Source organism: Ammospiza nelsoni, chromosome 18 (genome assembly GCF_027579445.1).
Source record: "Ammospiza nelsoni isolate bAmmNel1 chromosome 18, bAmmNel1.pri, whole genome shotgun sequence".
Lineage (NCBI taxonomy): Eukaryota > Metazoa > Chordata > Aves > Passeriformes > Passerellidae > Ammospiza > Ammospiza nelsoni.
This window is the reverse complement of record NC_080650.1, coordinates 9,862,326-9,881,338: the sequence shown is the minus strand read 5'-3', so window position 1 is coordinate 9,881,338 and position 19,013 is coordinate 9,862,326. Positions and strand designations below refer to the sequence as shown.

The 19,013-nt window shown below is 50.7% G+C and overlaps 2 protein-coding genes across 4 annotated transcripts in view; one reads left to right on the top strand and one right to left on the bottom strand.

Moving 5' to 3' along the window:
* Positions 1-14,313, top strand: part of TAOK3 (TAO kinase 3) — a 78,659-nt gene extending 64,346 nt beyond the window's left edge. For all 3 annotated transcript variants that reach the window (XM_059485352.1, XM_059485351.1, XM_059485353.1), the window contains exons 15-21: positions 5,133-5,369; positions 6,098-6,226; positions 6,936-7,139; positions 9,695-9,934; positions 10,995-11,207; positions 11,563-11,745; positions 12,798-14,313. In XM_059485352.1, coding sequence (XP_059341335.1) covers positions 5,133-5,369; positions 6,098-6,226; positions 6,936-7,139; positions 9,695-9,934; positions 10,995-11,207; positions 11,563-11,745; positions 12,798-12,959 — 1,368 coding nt within the window. In that variant the 3' untranslated portion in view covers positions 12,960-14,313. The remainder of the gene's footprint in view (positions 1-5,132; positions 5,370-6,097; positions 6,227-6,935; positions 7,140-9,694; positions 9,935-10,994; positions 11,208-11,562; positions 11,746-12,797) is intronic.
* Positions 14,314-15,219: 906 nt separating this feature from the next.
* On the bottom strand, positions 15,220-18,318 carry PEBP1 (phosphatidylethanolamine binding protein 1). The gene is made up of 4 exons (XM_059485354.1): positions 18,126-18,318; positions 17,706-17,815; positions 17,007-17,107; positions 15,220-16,000 (listed from the first exon to the last, which is right to left on the bottom strand). Exons 1-4 carry the CDS (start codon positions 18,258-18,260, stop codon positions 15,783-15,785), a joined length of 564 nt encoding a protein of 187 aa, XP_059341337.1. The 5' UTR covers positions 18,261-18,318; the 3' UTR covers positions 15,220-15,782.
* Between the last annotated feature and the right edge of the window lie 695 nt (positions 18,319-19,013).

Sequence of the window (19,013 nt, the reverse complement as noted above, 5' to 3'; positions counted from 1 at the left end):
AGTTACAACCAGGAATCTCTTGAAGCTCAGCAAGCTGTTGTTTGAAAAGGAGGGCAGAGGTTCTGCATGTTGATGAGGCTACACCTCTCAGTGTTTTCAAGGGAAAGCTTTTTTTGAATCTCTTCAGAGATGCATTGATCTGCACTTGTGGGTGTCTTTCAAGCTTGACCCCTTAGCTCCCCCCTTCCTCCTGCATCTCCTCAACAGCTGCTTTCGCAGTTTTCAAAGGCAATGATCAAGTAGTTAAAACTTCATAGAATCCCAGAGTGGGGTGGGTTTGCAAGGATCTTAAAGCCCATCTCATTCCACCCCTGCTTGAGCAGGGACACCTTCCACCATCCCAGGCTGCTCCAAGCCCTAACCAGCCTGGCCTTGGACATTTCCAGGAATCCAGGGGCAGCCACAGCTGCTCTGGCCACCCTGTGCCACCCTCACAGGGAAGGATTCCTCCCTCACATCTGTGACATCTCATTCCACAGAAGGATCAGGCAGTGAGGACTCTATCAAAGGCCTTGGTGTTCTCTTTGAAATCCACATGCCAGCAGAAGAATGATGTGATCTCTTGTGGGCCTGCAGAGCCAAGTGTCTGTGTCCATGGGAGCAGCATTCCCTGGATGTGGCCAGGAAAATGGCACCTTCACATGGAGCTGTTCCCTCTTCTGCTGGAGCTTTGGTGTTCTATTCCAGAGGGTTGAGTTTCTCCCAATGGACTCATTGGCTGCTTCCTTTGTAGACCTTTCCTCTAAAATTTTGGACTTGTTCTTTCTCATCTCCTCTGCTGTGAGAAGCAGCTGGCAGTGTTGTGCTCAGAGCTCTGCTTCCTCCAGCACAGAGGAGCTTGGAATTTCAGTTATCTAGAGGTGAAAACTCCTGTCTTTTAGGAGAGGTTCAGTATCTTGGATAAACAGTGTAGAAAAGGGAACTCTAAACAGCTGCTGGTTTGGAGGAGAAGTTGTGAGCTCAACTTCCTTACGTAAAGCTAAAATCTTGGAGGGGTGAAAGAAAGTTTGGATTTTATGGCAAATGAACTGCCTGTGGGAGTAAGTTGGAAAAGACATCTCTGTTCTCAGTTCTGTGTATGCTAAAGATGCAGAGAGATAAAAAACTGAGAAAATGTCATACCTTAATGAAAGCTGTTCTGGTTTATTCAGGTTTTTGGTTCTCCTGATTGATTGTTGTGTGCTGCTGGGTGGGCTCCAGGAAACTGCAGCTCTCTGGTGTGAAGGATCCTGACATTTCCTGGTTATATGGAGAACAAATTTTGTAGTTACCACCTTTTGCCTCATGATAATCTGAGGGGTTTTTTGTGGGCTTCTCCCTGAGGGGCAGCTCCAATCTCTGCTTGCTGTGACCTGGGACAGGACCCAGGGAATGGCTGGAGCTGTGTCTGAAGAGGCTGAGGTTGGATATCAGGAAAGGTTCTTCTCCCAGAGGGTGCTGGGAATGGGCACAGCCCCAAGGCTGCCAGAGCTCCAGGGGCACCTGGATAATGCTCCCAGGAGTGCCCAGGGTGGGATTGTTGGGGTGTCTGTGCAGGGCCAGGGCTTGGACTCCATGATCCTTGCGGGGCCCTTCCCACTCAGGATATTCCAAATAGTGCATGGAGTTCCAAGAGTCTTTGCTAAAGAACACCAGAAAGCTGATTAATGGAACATCCCCAAATTTTCTTGTTAAAATGGTTGCTGGAGGTGTTCATTCATTTGGAGTTTAATCTTTAAAACCATAATCCTGGATTCATTCATAGTCTGAAGGACTTCTCTGGCACTGACCTGGGTATATTCAGTCACTAATGTTCATTTCCTCCACATTCTGCCACCCCTGAGATCACCATGTGCAGACTTTGTCTTTGAAGACTGTCCTGAGGAGTGTTGGGCTTGAGTGGAGATTGTGGTGATAAATGAAGTCTTTATCATGAGTTTGCTGAACAGAGACACTAAATCCATGAGATGTCCACCAAGTCTGCTGCTCTCCTCTCCCATCTTTAGGATGAGACACTGCTTTTGTTTTCTTCTGACTTTTTAATGTCTCATCTTCTGTTGTGACTGGAAGGCTTTATCAGCTAGGCTTGTAATTAGCAATTGCATCCTATTGTTAGGGATAAATATCCTAGATTTCATGGGAAATCTTTTCAAGATGGAATTCTTGTCATGATAAAGCTGAGCAAAATTGGAAATGGGGTGCAGAGGAGCAGGGAAAAAAACAAGGATAAAAGTTAATGAGTTTTGCTGTAAATAAAACAAGTGCACATGCTACATCTCATTAGAGATCAGACCAAAGGAGACTGGCAGAGTTGCTGGAGGATCCTTAGATCCATTTTTTCTTAGGCTCTTGCTGTTTGCTTTGTTCTGCCAAGGTCTGGGAACGGAGTGTGCCGTGCAGAACATCCCATTGCTCACAAAAGGGCTGGGCCCCAAAAATAGCACATCCAGGAAGATCTGGTACAGCTGGTGGCTCCCAGATCTCCATTTCTGTTCAAGTGCCTGACCAAGGCTGTTCTCTCAGCTGGATGTCACTGAACGTGGCAGTGGCGTGTGTGAAGTGTTGGTGGGCTGCCTGTCTCACCTGGCATCTGTCCTTATCATTAACTTGGATTCTCAGAGACATTTTCCTTACCTGGAAGCTTCTGGCAGAGATCTTATTCTTGCTGAACTTGACTGAAATGTGCAAGTTCCTGTGAGCTCTTCCCAACTTCTTCCAAGTGTAGCTGTCCTTGGTACTCTTGGAAAAACCAAGAGCTTTTTGAGCTGTAGCAGAGCACAGGGCTCACAGAGTGTCTGTGTTTCTGTGGTCATTCCTTCAATCCACATGCTCCTGGTGGCTGCCTTGGATCTGGTTGTGTCTCAGGCATGTACAGGTTGCTCTGTTGCACCAGGGGCTGAGGTATATTTAATGTAGCCTGCTCCAAAATGATATTCTGAATTTCTTGTAGGAAGGAAGTGGTTTGTCCATCACCTCCTGGTCGGTGCTCAGCCTCCCTGATCACCCTGAGTGTGACAGGGCTGTGCTCAGGCTGGTTCTTTGGTTCCTCTGCAATCCTTGGGAGGCTCTTCCCGAGTTCCTCTTCACCCTCCTCCCAAGTCTTGGGGGTCATTTGAACTGAGACAGGTGGCACTTGCTGCCTGCCTTGGGTGAGCACATTCAGGGTGTTCATCTCTTGATTTGGAGCTCTGACTTGGCTTCCTGTCACCTCCCAGCCCTGGAGCCAGCAAGTGCGCTGGGATGGCAGCTCCCTAAAGCAGATGCTCTTCTCTTGAACCTGAGCTTTCCCAGCTCTGTAGGTGTGTCCCATCCTGCATCTAAACTCCAAAAATCTCCACAGAACTGCCTTCAAATGACAGCAGCACCATGCAGGGGCCAGTTTTTGGGTTGCTGTGGAGGAATCCATCAGGAAGGCTGCACGAGGGACTCCTGGTTCACAAAGCTTCACCGGTCACCTTCAAAGGCCTGAGCTCTTCACACTTAAGTGGCAAAGCAAAGGTCCCCTTGCACAGAATCAGGGCCTTCAGTCCACGCATGTACCAGGCTTTTGGTTCTCAGATTGTATAAATGATCAGATCTTTGTAAGTTCCTGAGACTGTCTTTAAAAAAATAAAAATTAGTCTTGGACACTTTTCTTCTTTTGAAATGGAAGCATCACCATTTGCATTTTCTTCTCAACATTTTTGGCACAGCCTGTTGGTGTTTTTTTTTTTCTTCCTTTCACATGGATACACTTGGGCATGGAAATGAATGTGGAACTTGTGAGTTTGTTTCAGCTGAGCAGGGTTTAAAATCTGCTTAGACCATCTGATCAATCTTTAAGAGCACACAGTTCCAGAACAGCATTCCCTTGTTAGAAAACTTTCAATTCTGGGAAGGAATGAGCTCAGTCTGCCATCATCTTGAATTTTAAGGGGAAGTTTTGAAGGAGGCTCCTCGTAGCAGAAAATAGATGTTGAGGGATTGAATTGGCATGGGGGTGACTTGAGGAGGAAGGAAAGAATGGGGGTTTGAGGGGGTTCTGGCCGCTTCTTGGGAATCCATGGATCTGAATAAGGTGAATAAGTTGAATCTGAATAAGGATCTTAGTCATGCATCTGTATAAAGTATCTGAGGAATGTTGTCCATTAGCCACCTTTGTTTCCAGATCTCCTTCAGCATGTCCTGGAGTGATAATGATGCCTCAGGTTTTAGTTTTTATATTTTTCAGATTCTGTTCTGCTTTAGTGTCAAAGTCTGGCTTCATATTAGGGTGTAGTGAGTTCTCTTCACAGAACAGGGAAACAAAACAATTCCTTCTCTAGCTGGGGACCAAGGGCAGCGGACCCAGATCTCAGACCCAAGAGCATATACAATGGGGACTGAAGAGAGAAAACCAGAAGGATTGGACTTCATGGGCTAAAGCTATAATTGGACAATTAACTCAAATATACAAATGGACCAGAATATATAAAAGTGAGGGATCTCCTGAGCAATCATCCATTGTGTGGCCATTTTGGGTTGTGCTGCCCAAGGTGGATCTGTTGAGGCCTCTTAATAAATCCCTACTTTATTCTTTAGCTCCATCTACTCTCTGTTCTTTAGCTCCATCTAGTCTCTAGCTCCATCTAGTCTCTATTCTTTAGCTCCATCTAGTCTCTATAACTCCATCTAGTCTCTATTCTTTAGCTCCATCTAGTCTCTGTTCTTTAGCTCCATCTAGTCTCTATAACTCCATCTAGTCTCTATTCTTTAGCTCCATCTAGTCTCTATTCTTTAGCTCCATCTAGTCTCTATAACTCCATCTAGTCTCTATTCTTTAGCTCCATCTAGTCTCTATTCTTTAGCTCCATCTAGTCTCTATAACTCCATCTAATCTCTATTCTTTAGCTCCATCTAGTCTCTGCTCTGAAGGCAGCCTTCAGAGGGCATCAATAAGTAACCACTCCCTTCCTTTATTTGTATTATGGCATTTCCAGCTTAATTTTCAGACATAAAAGTCTCAGGAAAAGATGGGGGCTAAAAGTTAGGACAGAGAAACCCCGTGGCTTTGTGAAACCAAGCAGCAGCACCTCCAAAACCCATGGATTGCTGAGAGCAGAGCAGGGCCTGGCTCCAGTGAGCTCGTGTGGGAAGCAAGGCCATGGAGCAGTGGGTGCCCTGTTCCCCCCCAGGTTACAAGACAGATCCATGAGCATGAGCAGGAGAACGAGCTGCGGGAACAGATGTCAGGATATAAGCGGATGCGGCGCCAGCACCAGAAGCAGCTGATCGCCCTGGAGAACAAGTTGAAGGCCGAGATGGACGAGCACCGCCTCAAGCTGCAGAAGGAGGTGGAGACACACGCCAACAACTCGTCCATTGAGCTGGAGAAGCTGGCCAAGAAGCAAGTGGCTGTGATGGAGAAGGAGGTGAGTGCTGGGAGGATGTGAGGGACAGGAGAACCCAGGTTTGCTGCTCAAACCTGTGGTCTGAGGTGCAGAATGAGAGGACAAAGTGTTAAACTGCCCCAAGGGAAATTTAAGTTGGATGTTAGGAAAAAGTTTTTTACACAAAGTACTGGAATGGTCTGCCTGGGGAGGTGGGGGAGTCGCTATCCCTGGATGTGCTTAGAAGAAGATTGGATGTGGCACTGGGTGCCATGGTTTAATTGAGATGTTAGGGCTGGGTGGAACTCAATCATCTCAAAGGTCTCTTCCAACCTGTTGATTCTGTGACCTTGTGCTCTCTCGAGCAGCCTCACGTCACCTTCCTGGCTGATGGGCGCTCTGTTGGCATCCACCAGTGCCACAGCTGCAGAAAAGGGGCTGTGGGGACCTTGGTGGGAGCTTTGCCCCAGCTGAGGGGGTGACAAAGCTGTCAGTCTAAAAACTAGCATGTTCATCCACCTAATAAACTGGTGTCATTGTGCCTTCTGGGATGGCATTGGTGGAGAGGTGAGAAGCACAAGGAAGCCCTCAGACTTATTGTGAGCATTCTCTGTGTGAGCTGAGCGCTCATGGCTTTGTCTAGCACAGCCACCAAAATGACTGACCAAAAATCAAAAACCACAGCAATAATTTGTGCTGGATTCTGCACCTGCTCACTCACCTTTTTTAGTTTTTTTATTGTTTTTTTTTCCTCTCTCTGTACATTGCAGGCAAAGGCAGCTGCAGCAGATGAAAAGAGATTCCAGCAACAGATTTTGGCTCAGCAAAAGAAAGACCTGGCGACCTTTTTAGAAAGTCAGAAGAAACAATACAAGCTTTGCAAGGAAAAGATTAAAGAGGTGAGAAACTCTCATTTTCAGGGCTGAAGGGGTGTGGGATGAACATGAGCCACTCTTTTGTTTTGATAAACCTGGGCCAGCCCAGGGGTTTAAGGGATACTGTCAGGCTTGGAAGCAAATTTTGGATTCTCAGCAAGTAAATCTTTAGGAGCTGGGAGCATCTGGCAGCATTTCCAGAACAATTTGTGAGGGTGGCTACAGGTGTTTCACAATTTGCTGTAGAGCAGAATCTTTGAAACCAAGGGTGATGAGGGAAAATGGGACTTCACAGAGAGTTCTTCTTCCCCTTTCTTTCTCCTCATCTGTTTTTTTTCTTTCAAGTAATCAGAGCAGCCATTCAGTGTCCCCAGACTAAAAGCCCTGTGATCAGTTACATAAATTAGGAAGAGAAATAACTTCTAATGTACCAAAATGCATTATTTAAGTAGTGTCTTCACCATATTGCAAAAATAATTAACTGTTAAGGTAAAGGTGAGAAAATGATTATCAAGGAGCTCTGTGGCCATTTTTCCTCCTACTCTTGGTGTGGGTCCTGGTACAGCTGTAGGGGCAGCAGGGCTAGCTTGGCCAGGTGATAGGTTCTGGTTCTGTTGGTTTGTGGTGGATTTTGGTGTCCTTTCATGGCCTGAGTGGCAGAGGAGGAGCCAGCAAGGTCCCCCATGTCCTGTGTCACTGTGGTGCTGAGACAAGCCTTGTTTTGACCCTGCAGGAAATGAATGAGGACCACAGCACACCCAAGAAAGAGAAGCAAGAAAGGATATCCAAACACAAAGAGAACCTGCAGCACACACAGGCTGAAGAGGAGGCCCAGCTTCTCAGCCAGCAGAGACTCTACTACGACAAAAACTGCCGATCCTTCAAGAGAAAAACGATGATCAAGAGGCACGAGATGGAGCAGCAGAACATTCGGGAAGTATGGCACTCCTCACGTCTCTCACAGCCTGCTTTAACTGCTTTAGCTTCATGTCTTGGCTGGTTAGGTCTTCATGCTTCTAGTTGCTAAGTAGAATTGAGAAAAATGTAGCAAAATATGTTTTGGGAAATGGTTTTCCCTGCAGCTGTGGCTGCTTTGATCAGTTGAGGGATGGCAGCGTTGACTGCAGCCAGAAACACCCTGTGGCCTCTTGCTCTGATGTCTCATCCCAGCTCCTGAGTGTTGGGTTTGGGGGTCCTGCCCCAGTTAGGGGTGTGGGGAGAGCTGTGGGATGGGGATATGGGCTGTCAAGGAGCGGCTTTTCACACCCTGCTTCCCCTCATTGGATTTTGCCCCTTGCCTCAAGGCTGCCTGTGGTCACACACCACTTTGGAGAAAGAGCTTCCACATGGACATGCTCCTGTGGCCATCACTGTAGTATCTGAGTTCTTCATGGATGTTATTTTTGGATAAAGACTGTCAGATGAGAGGGTGTTTTAGTGAAAACTGAGTGAGGAGTGGTCAAAAATTTCCAATTGTGTTTGGCCTGCTATCCTCAGGCTTTCCAGTACCATTTGTACTTGTTCAGAGCTTTGCTACACTTGAGTCCAGATGTGCCTGGGGCTGCTCATCTGCTTTGCTGAGATCCAGATATCTCAACTCAGGCACCTTCAAAACTATTGATTCCAGAAATTCAGATTTGAGCACCCTTGTCCCAGCATGTCTGCTCTGTGGCAGGGATGAGAACAGAGTTCAGTGACCTGGCATGGCATTTAACAGGAGCACACCTCTGACCTCCTGCATTTAAGCTCTTAGGAGAGAGCTAATTTTCAGAATGATCTGAGTTTTTATTCCCTGAAAATTACATCCCTACTAGTTCAAATGTGCCAGTACTAACTACTTGGATCGCCTGAAGTAAATAACACTTTCCAAATGTGTTTTCCATATTTTAAGTAACCACAGATGTTGTTTTTGTGCAAATGGGAAAGTGTTTGAAGGAAGTGGAATGACTGTGTGTGTTTATGCTGTGTGAACTGAAATCAGGTTGGAACAGGCTTGGGAGAGACTGGCTGAGCTATCCTGGGATGAAGGCACATGTGCCACAGCTCCCTGCCTGGTCAGTGCCCCACCTGCCTTTGGGAAGTCATTTTGGCACGCCACTACCTGTAAATTTTAATTTTGCCTATCAGGGGTCGAGTTTTGCTTAAATGTGAACACATGCTACACCCTTAGAGGGCAGAAGGAAACAAACCCTGGTCCTGTTTCCTTGCCCACCCTCTCAGCTCAAACCTGTCCCAGGTGTAGCAGCCACAGGGACTGAAGTTTGCAGGTGCTGCTGTTGAGAGTTACAGCAGGATTACCAAACGTGCAACAGAATAATTGCATTTTTTTGCTTCTCCTGCAGAAACCCATTAGGCTGAGGCAGCCCTGGGCTGGGCACGGGTGGGGTGGGGCAGCCCTGGTGTGCCTGGCTGAGGCTGAAACCTGAGCCGGGATCAGGGGAGCACAGCAGCATCTGTCAGGGTGCAGCTGGAGTCAGCTCCGTGCTGCTCAGGGCGGGGCTGGCACCTTGAGACACAAATGGCACAAATGTGTGCAGTAATCGGGGAGGGAACTGGTGCCTTCCCCTTCCTGGGCTTGTGGCTTGGGGTGGTTATCCCAGACTGTGCAGGAGCTCTCGGTGAGCACTGCAAAACCGGTCTTGTTTTAAAAATGAGCTGCGCCTTGTGCCAAATCCCACCTGGGCAATTCACCTTCTCACCTGAGGTGGTGTCAGAGCCACTGACCTCTGCCTTGGCCACTCCCGTGCAGGTGATGGAGGGAGGAGCTCGTTCCCAGTACCCACCAGACAAGAGCCCCAATTCCATCACCCTGAGCAGCCTGGGATGAGTTCAGTGAAAGCTGCTGCGAGTTCCTGCAGGCACCCAGGGCTTGTGTGGGGTCCTGGTGCCACCTGCTGGGGACTCCTGGGGCCATCCCAGAGCAGGGGAGGGAGGGAGGGAGGGAGGGATGGATGGATGGATGGATGGATGGATGGATGGATGGATGGATGGATGGATGGATGGATGGATGGATGGATGGATGGATGGATGGATGGATGGATGGTTGTATGGATGGGTAGGGGTGTGGATGGGATGGATGGAGGGACGGACGGGTGGGTGGGTGGATGGATGGATGGATGGATGGATGGATGGTCAGTCACTCAGTGGTCACTCCTAGCATGGATAGACAGATGGATGGATGATCACTCAGTGGTCATTCCTAGCATGGATGGATGGATGGTCACTCAGTGGTCTCTCCTAGCATGGATGGATGGATGGTCACTCAGTGGTCTCTCCTAGCATGGATGGATGGATGGTCACTCAGTGGTCACTCCTAGCATGGATGGATGGATGGTCACTCAGTGGTCTCTCCTAGCATGGATGGATGGATGGTCACTCAGTGGTCTCTCCTAGCATCCCCATGGCGCTGCTGGGTTTGTGTTTCCCTGTGACACACCAGCTGGCAGCGCAGTGGGCAGGAGCTGCAGCAGGGCTGTGTGTGTGTGTGTGCAGGAGCTGAACAAGAAGCGGACGCAGAAGGAGATGGAGCACGCCATGCTGATCCGGCACGACGAGTCCACGCGGGAGCTGGAGTACCGGCAGCTGCACACGCTGCAGAAGCTGCGCATGGACCTGATCCGCCTGCAGCACCAGACTGAGCTCGAGAACCAGCTGGAGTACAACAAGCGGCGCGAGCGGGAGCTGCACAGGAAGCACTTCATGGAGCTCCGGCAGCAACCAAAGAACCTGAAGGTGCTGCCGGCTGTCCTTGCTCCTCCTCCAGCCTCTGTCCTGTGGTGTGGGATCACTGCTCTCCACTCCCTGTGCTCTGCCTTGCATCCCCTCCCTTGGCACAGAGCAGCTCTGCATAAGGGAGGTTGTGGGCTGGGATAGCCCAGGGCTCACAGAGGGTTTTTATAGTGCTGTGCTAATTGAGGCTGTTGTAAAATAGTCCAGTCCTAAGCAAAGTGTTAGAGAATTTGTTTCTGACAAGCTGTGTTGTTCAGACCCTCGCTGGTGTCAGCTTAGAATGATGAGGAGAAGGGGTTTGTGGTTATTTCAGAGTCCAGAGAGAACACAGAGCACTCTGGTGTGTGCTGAGCTCTGTGCACACCCCAATGTGCTTACAGACCTCTGAGCTGCTCTCTGGTAGAGGCATGTTCCTCCTCCCAGTGTCACATAATATCCTGAGTAGGAAGGGCCCCACAGGGATCATGGAGTCCAAATTCCAATCCTGGACAGACACCCCAGCAATCTCACCCTGTGCATCCCTGAGAGCATTTTCCAAATGCCCCTGGAGCTCTGGCAGCCTCGGGGCTGTGCCCATTCCCTGGGGAGCCTGGGCAGTGCCCAGCACCCTCTGGGGAAAGAGCCTTTCCCTGATACCCAGCCTCAGCCTCCCTTACACAGCTCCAGCTGTTCCCTGGGGTCACTGGTCATCAGAGAGAAGCACACTGCTGTCACTCTGTCACACCCTTGCTAGTTCCCCGGTCTGCAGCCTCCACATAGTGCAAGGTTGAGGTGAGAAGGACATGGAAGGGGAATGATGCTGTGAAAAAGCAGATTTGGGAGGCAGGTGATGGGCTGGGTGATCTGCGGAAGTGGAAGTGCCCTGGGCTGAGGAGGGCTGAGGGGATGCAGTTCCTGGCCAGGCTGCAGCAGGGTCTGAGCTGCTGCTGCTGCTGCTGGTTAATCCCTGTGGGAAGCATGCACAGGGGAGCTGTGGTTCCCACCACCCCACCCATGTAGACATACCACAGCTTCTCCATTCCCAAAGCCCTTCGTGCTCTTCACAACGTTCCTTCCTTGGCAGGCTATGGAAATGCAGATCAAAAAGCAGTTCCAGGACACATGCAAAGTGCAAACTAAGCAGTACAAAGCACTGAAGAATCACCAGCTGGAAGTAACTCCAAAGAGTGAGCACAAGACAATTCTGAAGAGCCTGAAGGACGAGCAGACACGGAAGCTCGCCATCCTGGCCGAGCAGTACGAGCAGAGCATCAATGAGATGATGGCCTCGCAGGCGGTACGTGCAGGGGGCTCTGGGGCCTGGCAGCACCCTGGGGGGACTGCTCCAGCCCCTGAATTGGCAAAACTCTTTAAACAACACATCAGCTGGCACTTTCCCTCTTGGAATGAGTGTCCTGTGGAACACATGTCCTTCCCCTGCTCCCCTGGCGTGCTGGGGATTAGGATTGGATCTTCAGAGGCTCTGCCTCAGTGTGAGCAGAGCAGCTGCTGCTCATGAAGCCTTTTCTGCTTTCTCCCTCTGCCACCAACACCAGTGGCTTTGGGAAGAAAGAGTGGTGTGTGACTTGTGTGGGAGCAGAGGAATTCCCAGCAGGGTTTGTTTGAGCCTTGTTTTGCCCGTGCTCTCACAGCTCCGGCTGGACGAGGCCCAGGAAGCAGAATGCCAAGCCCTGAGACTGCAACTCCAGCAGGAGATGGAGCTGCTCAACGCCTACCAGAGCAAAATAAAGATGCAGACAGAAGCACAGCATGAAAGGGAACTCCAGAAGCTGGAGCAACGGGTGTCGCTGCGCAGGGCACACCTGGAACAGAAGGTACCTCCACAGGGGATTTTGGGAGAAGGGAAGGGTGGATCTGTGCTGGGGGCTGCTGGCTGTGCTTGTTGATTTTGGGGACATGGGCAGGGTGGAGTTGCTGGCTGTGCTCCTTGCAGAGGGGATTTTGGGGGATACCAGGGACACAGGGGACATAGAGCTGTGCTGAGGGTTGCTGACTGTGCTCCTTGCAGAGAGGATTTGGGGGGACCTGGGGCAGGGTAGATCTGTGCTGGGGGCTGCTGGCTGTGCCCGTTGATTTTGGGGGACACAGGGCACTGTGAAGCTGTGCTGGGGGGTGCTGGCTGTGCTCCTTGCAGAGGGGATTTTGGGGATACACACAGCCTGGATCTGTGCTGGGGGCTGCTGACTGTGCTCGTGTCAGAGGGGATTTTGGGGACCTGGGGCAGGGTGGATCTGTGGTGGGGGCTCCTGACTGTGCTCCTTGCAGAGGAGATTTTGGGGGACATGGGCAGTGTGGATCTGTGCTGGGGGCTGCTGCTGGCTGTGCTCCTTGCAGAGGGGATATTGGGGATACAGGAGGCTGGAGCTGTGCTTGTGTCAGAGGGGATTTTGGGGGGACATGAGGAGGATGGATCTGTGCTGGGGGCTGCTGGCTGTGCTCCTTGCAGAGGGGATTTTGGGGATACAGGGGACAGGGAGCTGTGCTGTGGGCTGGCTGTGCTCATTGATTTTGGGGGACAAGGGCAGTGTGGAGCTGTGCTGGGGGCTGCTGGCTGTGCTCCTTGAGAGGGGATTTTGGGGACATGGATCTGTGCTGGGGGCTGCTGACTGTGCTCCTTGCAGAGGGGATTTTGGGGATACACACAGTGTGGATCTGTGCTGGGGGCTGCTGGCTGTGCTCCTTGCAGAGGGGATTTTGGGGATACAGGTGACATGGAGCTGTGCTGCGGGCTGGCTGTGCTCCTTGCAGAGGGGATTTTGGGGACATAGAGCTGTGCTGGGGGCTGGCTGTGCCCCTTGCAGAGGGGATTTTGGGGATACAGGGGACATGGATCTGTGCTGGGGGCTGCTGACTGTGCCCCTTGCAGATCGAGGAGGAGCTCGCCGCCCTGCAGAAGGAACGCAGCGAGAGGATCAAGTTCCTGTTGGAAAGGCAGGAGCGAGAGATTGAGACGTTTGACATGGAGAGCCTGCGGATGGGCTTTGGGAATTTGGTCACATTAGAGTATCCCAAGGAGGACTATAGATGAGGTTAAATTTCTTTGCCATTTAAAAACAAAACAAAAAAAACAAAACAAAACAAAAACCACAGAAAGCAAACCAAGTAAGGATAAAACTTGCAAACCCAACATTCCCCATGTTGACGGGCGTGCTCTCTCTCTTTCTGTCTCTCTTACTGACATCGTGTCGGACCAGTGCCTGTATATTCTTATCCATCAGGGGCCCCTTTCCCCCGTCACGTCCCGGTGCAGGACAGCTCCTGGCAGTCTTTTCCATAGTATGTCACAGTATTGATGTCTCTGTGCAATGATTAAAAATGTTTCAGTGAAAACTTTGGAGACAATTTTAATGGAGAAAAAAAAATATATATAAAAAAAAAAAGCCACCAAGTGGATGTATGTTGCTTCTGAGCAATCACTCATTTTACCACCAATCAATGAAAGTACAAGCAAAAAAATATTAATAATTAAAAGATATCTACGATCCCAGGGGGAGAGAGACTGAATCCGCAGCCTTACCTGAACTAGCTGCTGCATAATTTTATTTTATTTTTATTTTTTTGGTATTTATTCATCAGGAATAATTAAATAATAAAAAAAAAGTTTTATTAAAGATTGAAAAAAAAATTTGATACATTTTACAGAAAAAAAAACTTAATCGTGCTGTACATATCAGTGGTGACATATTATTACTTTTTTGGGGGTGGGGAGGGGAGGGTGACGACGTGGTGATTTTTAGGAGAACCATGCCAGGGGCAGCAGGGACAAGCCCTGGCCCCTGGGCATATTCTTGATTGTATCATAAATCATTTTCTGCTGTCGCAGAGAATGTGAATACACTTAAATGAGCCCACAGGATCCCAGTAGCACAAATTGGGCTTTGTCAAATCGTGTATTTTGTGTATAGAAGGAATTTAAGGAGAGCTTTTACTTATTTTCATATTGTATTTTAACTGTTTCTCTGATCAAAAATTTTTTTACTTCTTTCCCCCCCTCCCTTCCTGCTCCAGCCACCCCCCACTCTCCAGTTCTGTTCTGGAGCTCAACACTGTCTGTTAGATCATCCCAGCCCTTTTCAGTTTTTCTTTTATTTGTTTTTTTTTGGGGGGTTTTTTTTTGTTCCTCCCCCAAGTCCACCCCCAACCCCATGATCTTGGTCATAAATATTGCATTATTCACACTTTCAAACTGTGTATTTTCTTACAATAAAAAGAGAAAAAAAAAAGGCTTTACTTCTTTTGCATGCACTTTAAAAAAAAAACCAACAAAAAAAAAGGACAAAAAAACCAACAAAACAACAAAAACATTTTTCAGGTTCCAGGGAAGAGCATGAATAACTGTCAGAGCTTTTAATTATATTTGTAAATAAAAGTGTTCATCACAATGCCTGGCTGTGTCATTGTGGGAGGGGTGGCTCGTGTGCCAGCACAGGTGCAAGGTGGGGATGGGGAGGGGACACATTCCACAGCTGTCCCATTCCACAGCTGTCCCATTCCACAGCTGTCCCTCAGCCTGGGCAGGGCTGGTTCCTGGCACTGGAGGCTTTCAGGGTAATGGATTTTTTATTTTTTCATGTCCTCTGAGCAGTCCAAGGATGGATGAGCCTTGTGAGCCCTGCTCCAACCTAACTCTGGTGGGCCTTGGGCTGGAGTAGCTGGGGCTGTTTTCCTGGAAAATCACTGATCCTCTGGAAATGTTTTAATTGCTGGGCTGATAAAACTGCCCCGGGGTTTTATTTTCACAGGGTGCTGCTCATTCCTGTTTGTCAGACCATGTCACTGCAGAGCTTTGATAGAGCAGCTTGGAAAAAAGGGGGAAGGCTCCTGATTCTGTGAAGCTGAATTGCACTGGCTTCACCTTTTTTACCTTTTTATAGCCACCAGGCTCTACCAAAGGCTCATTTCTGCTCTGGACACTCAGGAGACACCCCCAGGCCTCACTGGAGCAGCAGGAAGCACCTGGGACCTGCAGCTGGGCTGGGAAGTGGCTTCAGGTCAGGGAAGCTGGTGGTGCCCAGATTGTTCTGACTGTTGGGGTGTCAGATCTGCTGTGGTAATGTGGGGGCCCCTGTGGAGGGCTCCCCACGGGTCTGGGAGTCAGTGGAGATCCCCTGGGAAGGAACTGAAGGCTGGGAATGTTTTTGATAGAAAGACACGATGGCTTTGAGCTGTGTCCCTCCAGGAATGGGAGCCCTGGCACAGGGTCCAGCCTCATCCCAGGAACACAACAGCACCCACTGCTCCCTGAGCACTGCCCTCATCCCCCCAAGAAGACAACCAAGCACACCAAGTACCTTGGGAAGTTTTTAATTGCACTGTGAGCACAGGGCAGGGCACCACAGGACTGAACAGAACAAAGTGGTCTCAGCTTTGGGTGGCAGCAGAGAACAGAGGGAAGTGCTCTAGGCCAGCTCCTGCCTCCCCTCGAGCTCGAGCTGCACCTTCACTACTGTAGTGGTGATGTGGAGGCACTGGCCAAATGTAGGAGGGGAGAAAAGAAAAAAAAAAGGGGGGGAGAAGTTTCCCTTGGACTGCCCTCTTCTCTCCTGGGAAAGGGAGCCTCCACAGCCAACACCTGCCCCAAAGTGGCTGTGCACCCACACCCCTGCCACCTCAAGCCATGCCAAGACAGCAGAGACCCCCTGAATTGACACTAATTCACAAAGGCTACTGTTTCCCTTAAGCAGGTCAGTTTGGAGCCAGGGGCAGCTCTCTAGCTAGGATACCACGAGCATCAGCACAGGGACAGAGCAGGGACAGTGACAGTGACATTGTCAGAGCAGGACACTTGGCTCAAACTCATTAACAGAACACAACTGGAGCGCCGTGCCCAGCCCCACCGCGGGCCCTGGCCCTACTTCCCCGAGAGCTGCTCGTAGAGCTTGGGCACGTAATCGTCCCACTCGGCCTGGTAGCAGGTGCCCGCCACGGGCGCCCCCAGCCCGTACTTGCTGCGGAACGCGGCCACCTTGAACTTGCCGCGCTTGTCCCCGGAGCGGTTGGAGAGCACGGGCTCGCTGCAGGCCAGCGGCTGCGCCTGCTCGTACACCAGCCACACGTAGCGGTGCAGCCCTGCGGAGGGACCGACAGGCTCCATCAAAACCCTGCAGCGCAGCTGGCTCGGATGCTCTGCTCAGTCACAAGGTTTTATTATCGCTCCCTTCTTTCCTTGCTAGCTTTGTGAGGAAATAATTTCTTCTGTTCTTTTAGTATAGCTTTAAAATATAATTTTCTTTTATTATAATATATATCATAATATCTTTTCTCCTGAGAGGCCTCATAAATCTGTTGTAAACATCAATTATCTGCTGCTGTGGAATGCAACAGGTGCATCTGTGATTGGTCTCATGTAGTTGTTTTTAATTAATGGCCAATCACAGTCCAGCTGTCTCAGATTCTCTGGTCAGTCACAAGATTTTATTATCATTCCTTTCTGTTCCTTGCTAGCTTTCTAATGAAATCCTTTCTTCTGTTCTTCTAAGTACAGTTTAAATATATCATTTTCTTTCAATATAATATATATAATAATAATAATATCTTTTCTTCTGAGAGGCCTCAGAAACCAGTTGTAAACAATAATTACCTGCTGCTGTGGAATGCAACAGGTGCATCTTTGATTGGTCTCGTGTAGTTGTTTTTAATTAATGGCCAATCACAGTCCAGCTGTCTCAGACTCTGGTCAGTCACAAGATTTTATTATCATTCCTTTCTATTCCTTGCTAGCTTTCTGATGAAATCCTTGCTTCTGTTCTTTTAGTATAGTTTTAATATATCATTTTAATGTATCATTAATATATAATTTTCTTTTCATATAATATATATTATAAAATAACAACTCAGCCTTCTGAAACATGGAGTCAGATCCTCATCTCTTCCCTCATCCTGGGACCCCCGTGAACACCACCACACCCCAGGTGAGCCCACAGCTGCTCAGGGAATTAGGTGCATTAGACAGGCTGGATCCCTGCTGTGTGCAGCCCCCAGCAATCCTGCATGGATTGTTCCTGCAGGGCTCTCCCCACCCTGCTGCACTGGGTGTGATCCACAGCAGCACCTGGGAGCGGCTGCAGGTACCGACCTGTTCCCTTGGGAGGCCCGGAGCCAACGTAATCCGACATGACGGTCCCGCTGCCCACATTGTTGCCCTTCATGTTGGTCACCAGGAAGTGATGCCACTCCCTGAAAGGAGAAGGCACAGAACAATCTGGCAGAGCCACAGGTAAGAACAACCTCTGTCACTCCAGCTGCTGCTTTTCCATGAGGCTGTCAGCATGGAGTAAAAAAAGAGCTGCCATTCCTTGTTTGCCAAACACAAAGAGCACCAGTCCCAGAGCAGGCCCTGCTTTGTTGGGATGCGCAGCCTGCCAAAACCAGCCCCATGTGGCTGCAGGAAACGCACAGCCTGACCTCTGAGAGTGGGGATTCCAAACACTGCTGAGGCTCACTTGAGGAAGGTGAGCTGGTCCCAGATTTAATAGTCTGCTGGCAGCAAAGACCTAATTCCAACTCACATATGTGCTAAATTAGAGCAAGCAGCAAATGCTGTGCTGCTCCAGCTACAACAGACTTTGAGCATCCTTGACAAGAGCAGCTGCTCCTCCCCATGCTGTCCCTGGCTCAAGGAGAGACGCAAGGACATGATTTCTATGACAAGGCACAGCCCCACAGCTGCACCTTAGGCAGAGCACAGCCCCACCTCCTCCTTAAGCCTCTGCTCAGCCCAAGAGAGATGCTCCTTTTTCCCCACGCAGGACACGGAGCTGTCCATCCCCACTACCTGAACTTCGGGTCCTTCCGACTGGGTGCATCAGGGTCCGTGAGAACCAGGGTGTAAAGCTTCTGGGGATCGCAGCCGTCCCACTCGATGCTGGTGGGGCGATGCTGGACCTGCAGGGATGACCGCGTTAGCACCGGCCGCGCTGCCAGCGCCAGCCACCTGCCCTGCACACGGGGCCAGCGCGGCCTGCGCTGGCAGCGGCACCCCAGGGCTCAAAGGCCATTCGTGCCAGCTCGCCCTGGCTGTGAGAGCCACGGGTTTTCTCTCCTGCAGCACGGCCGCCCCCACAGCTCAGCCCCTCTCTGTGCCCCGCACCCGGGGAAGCTCCGGCGGCAGCTGCCGGAGGGACAGCGCAGGAGGCCCGGCCGCATCCCGCCATTTTGCCGCGCCAACCCCCGCGCGCAGGGCCGGTTTGCTCACCTGAGTGGGCGTGAGCACCTTGCCCAGCTCGTCGATCTCCACGGAGCCATACTTGACCCTCAGCGGGTGCGCTGGCTTCTGCTCCACCTCGGAGAGGCTCAGCGGCCCGTCCCACTTGGCCAGGTCCACCGGCATGGCGACGTTTGTGGCTGCGACGGCGGCGGCTCCGAGCGGCCCGAGCCCCTTGGCGGAGGCACCGCCCTGCTGCGCTCCCATTGGTGGAGACGCCGCTATGCTCCCCTCCCATTGGTGGAGACGCACCGCAGGCCTCCCCGTGCCAGCTCTATGGCGCCCCCAGGCGGAGCCGAGGGGGGCCGGCCGAGCTCCGATTACCTAGGCCAGCCCTGTCGTCCCTACCGCTAATTAGGTTAATTAATAAGTAATGTACTAGAGCCCAGTGGGACAACCCTGTGGGTCTCAGCGCTCTGTTTCACGCACGCCTTGGTGCTTCCACGCTGCCATGTGTAAAGTGTCCTGGAGAAACCCGAGCATAGTTGCGTGGTTACGGTCCTCGCTGCGGGGTTACACAGAGGAACAACCATTTATCTCTGCTCTTCCCGCTCCGCGGTTTGTGCGGTGTCTCTGAGTGGGTGGATTAGAGCAGGTCTCTGAACGTGCGGGTCGCTTACCGCTCAGAGAACACTGCTTAGGGAACCCCGCTCAGCACACACCGCGCTCTCCGGTTCAAACACTCCCGGTCCGTGGGCGGCACCGGGGGCAGCGCCAGCCCCGCTCTGCTGGTGCCGCCCCACATGGCCGAGGTGGGGTGAGGTGACCCCAACATGGCGGGCGGCACCGCGTTGGGGGGGTCTCAAGATGGCGGTCGCCCGAAGCGGCGGCTGTGAGGCGGTGGGACCCGCTGCATGGACGAACCCCATCACGGGCCCC

Bases quoted from the DNA above. Each gene is read 5' to 3' on its own strand.
- PEBP1 (XM_059485354.1), bottom strand. From the start codon at position 18,260: ATGCCGGTGGACCTGGCCAAGTGGGACGGGCCGCTGAGCCTCTCCGAG. The intron at 17,816-18,125 runs GTGAGCAAACCG...TCATCCCTGCAG, and splicing joins AGGTGCTCACGCCCACTCAG to GTCCAGCATCGCCCCACCAG. The intron at 16,001-17,006 runs GTCGGTACCTGC...GTCCCTCCGCAG, and splicing joins CGGGCCTCCCAAGGGAACAG to GGCTGCACCGCTACGTGTGG.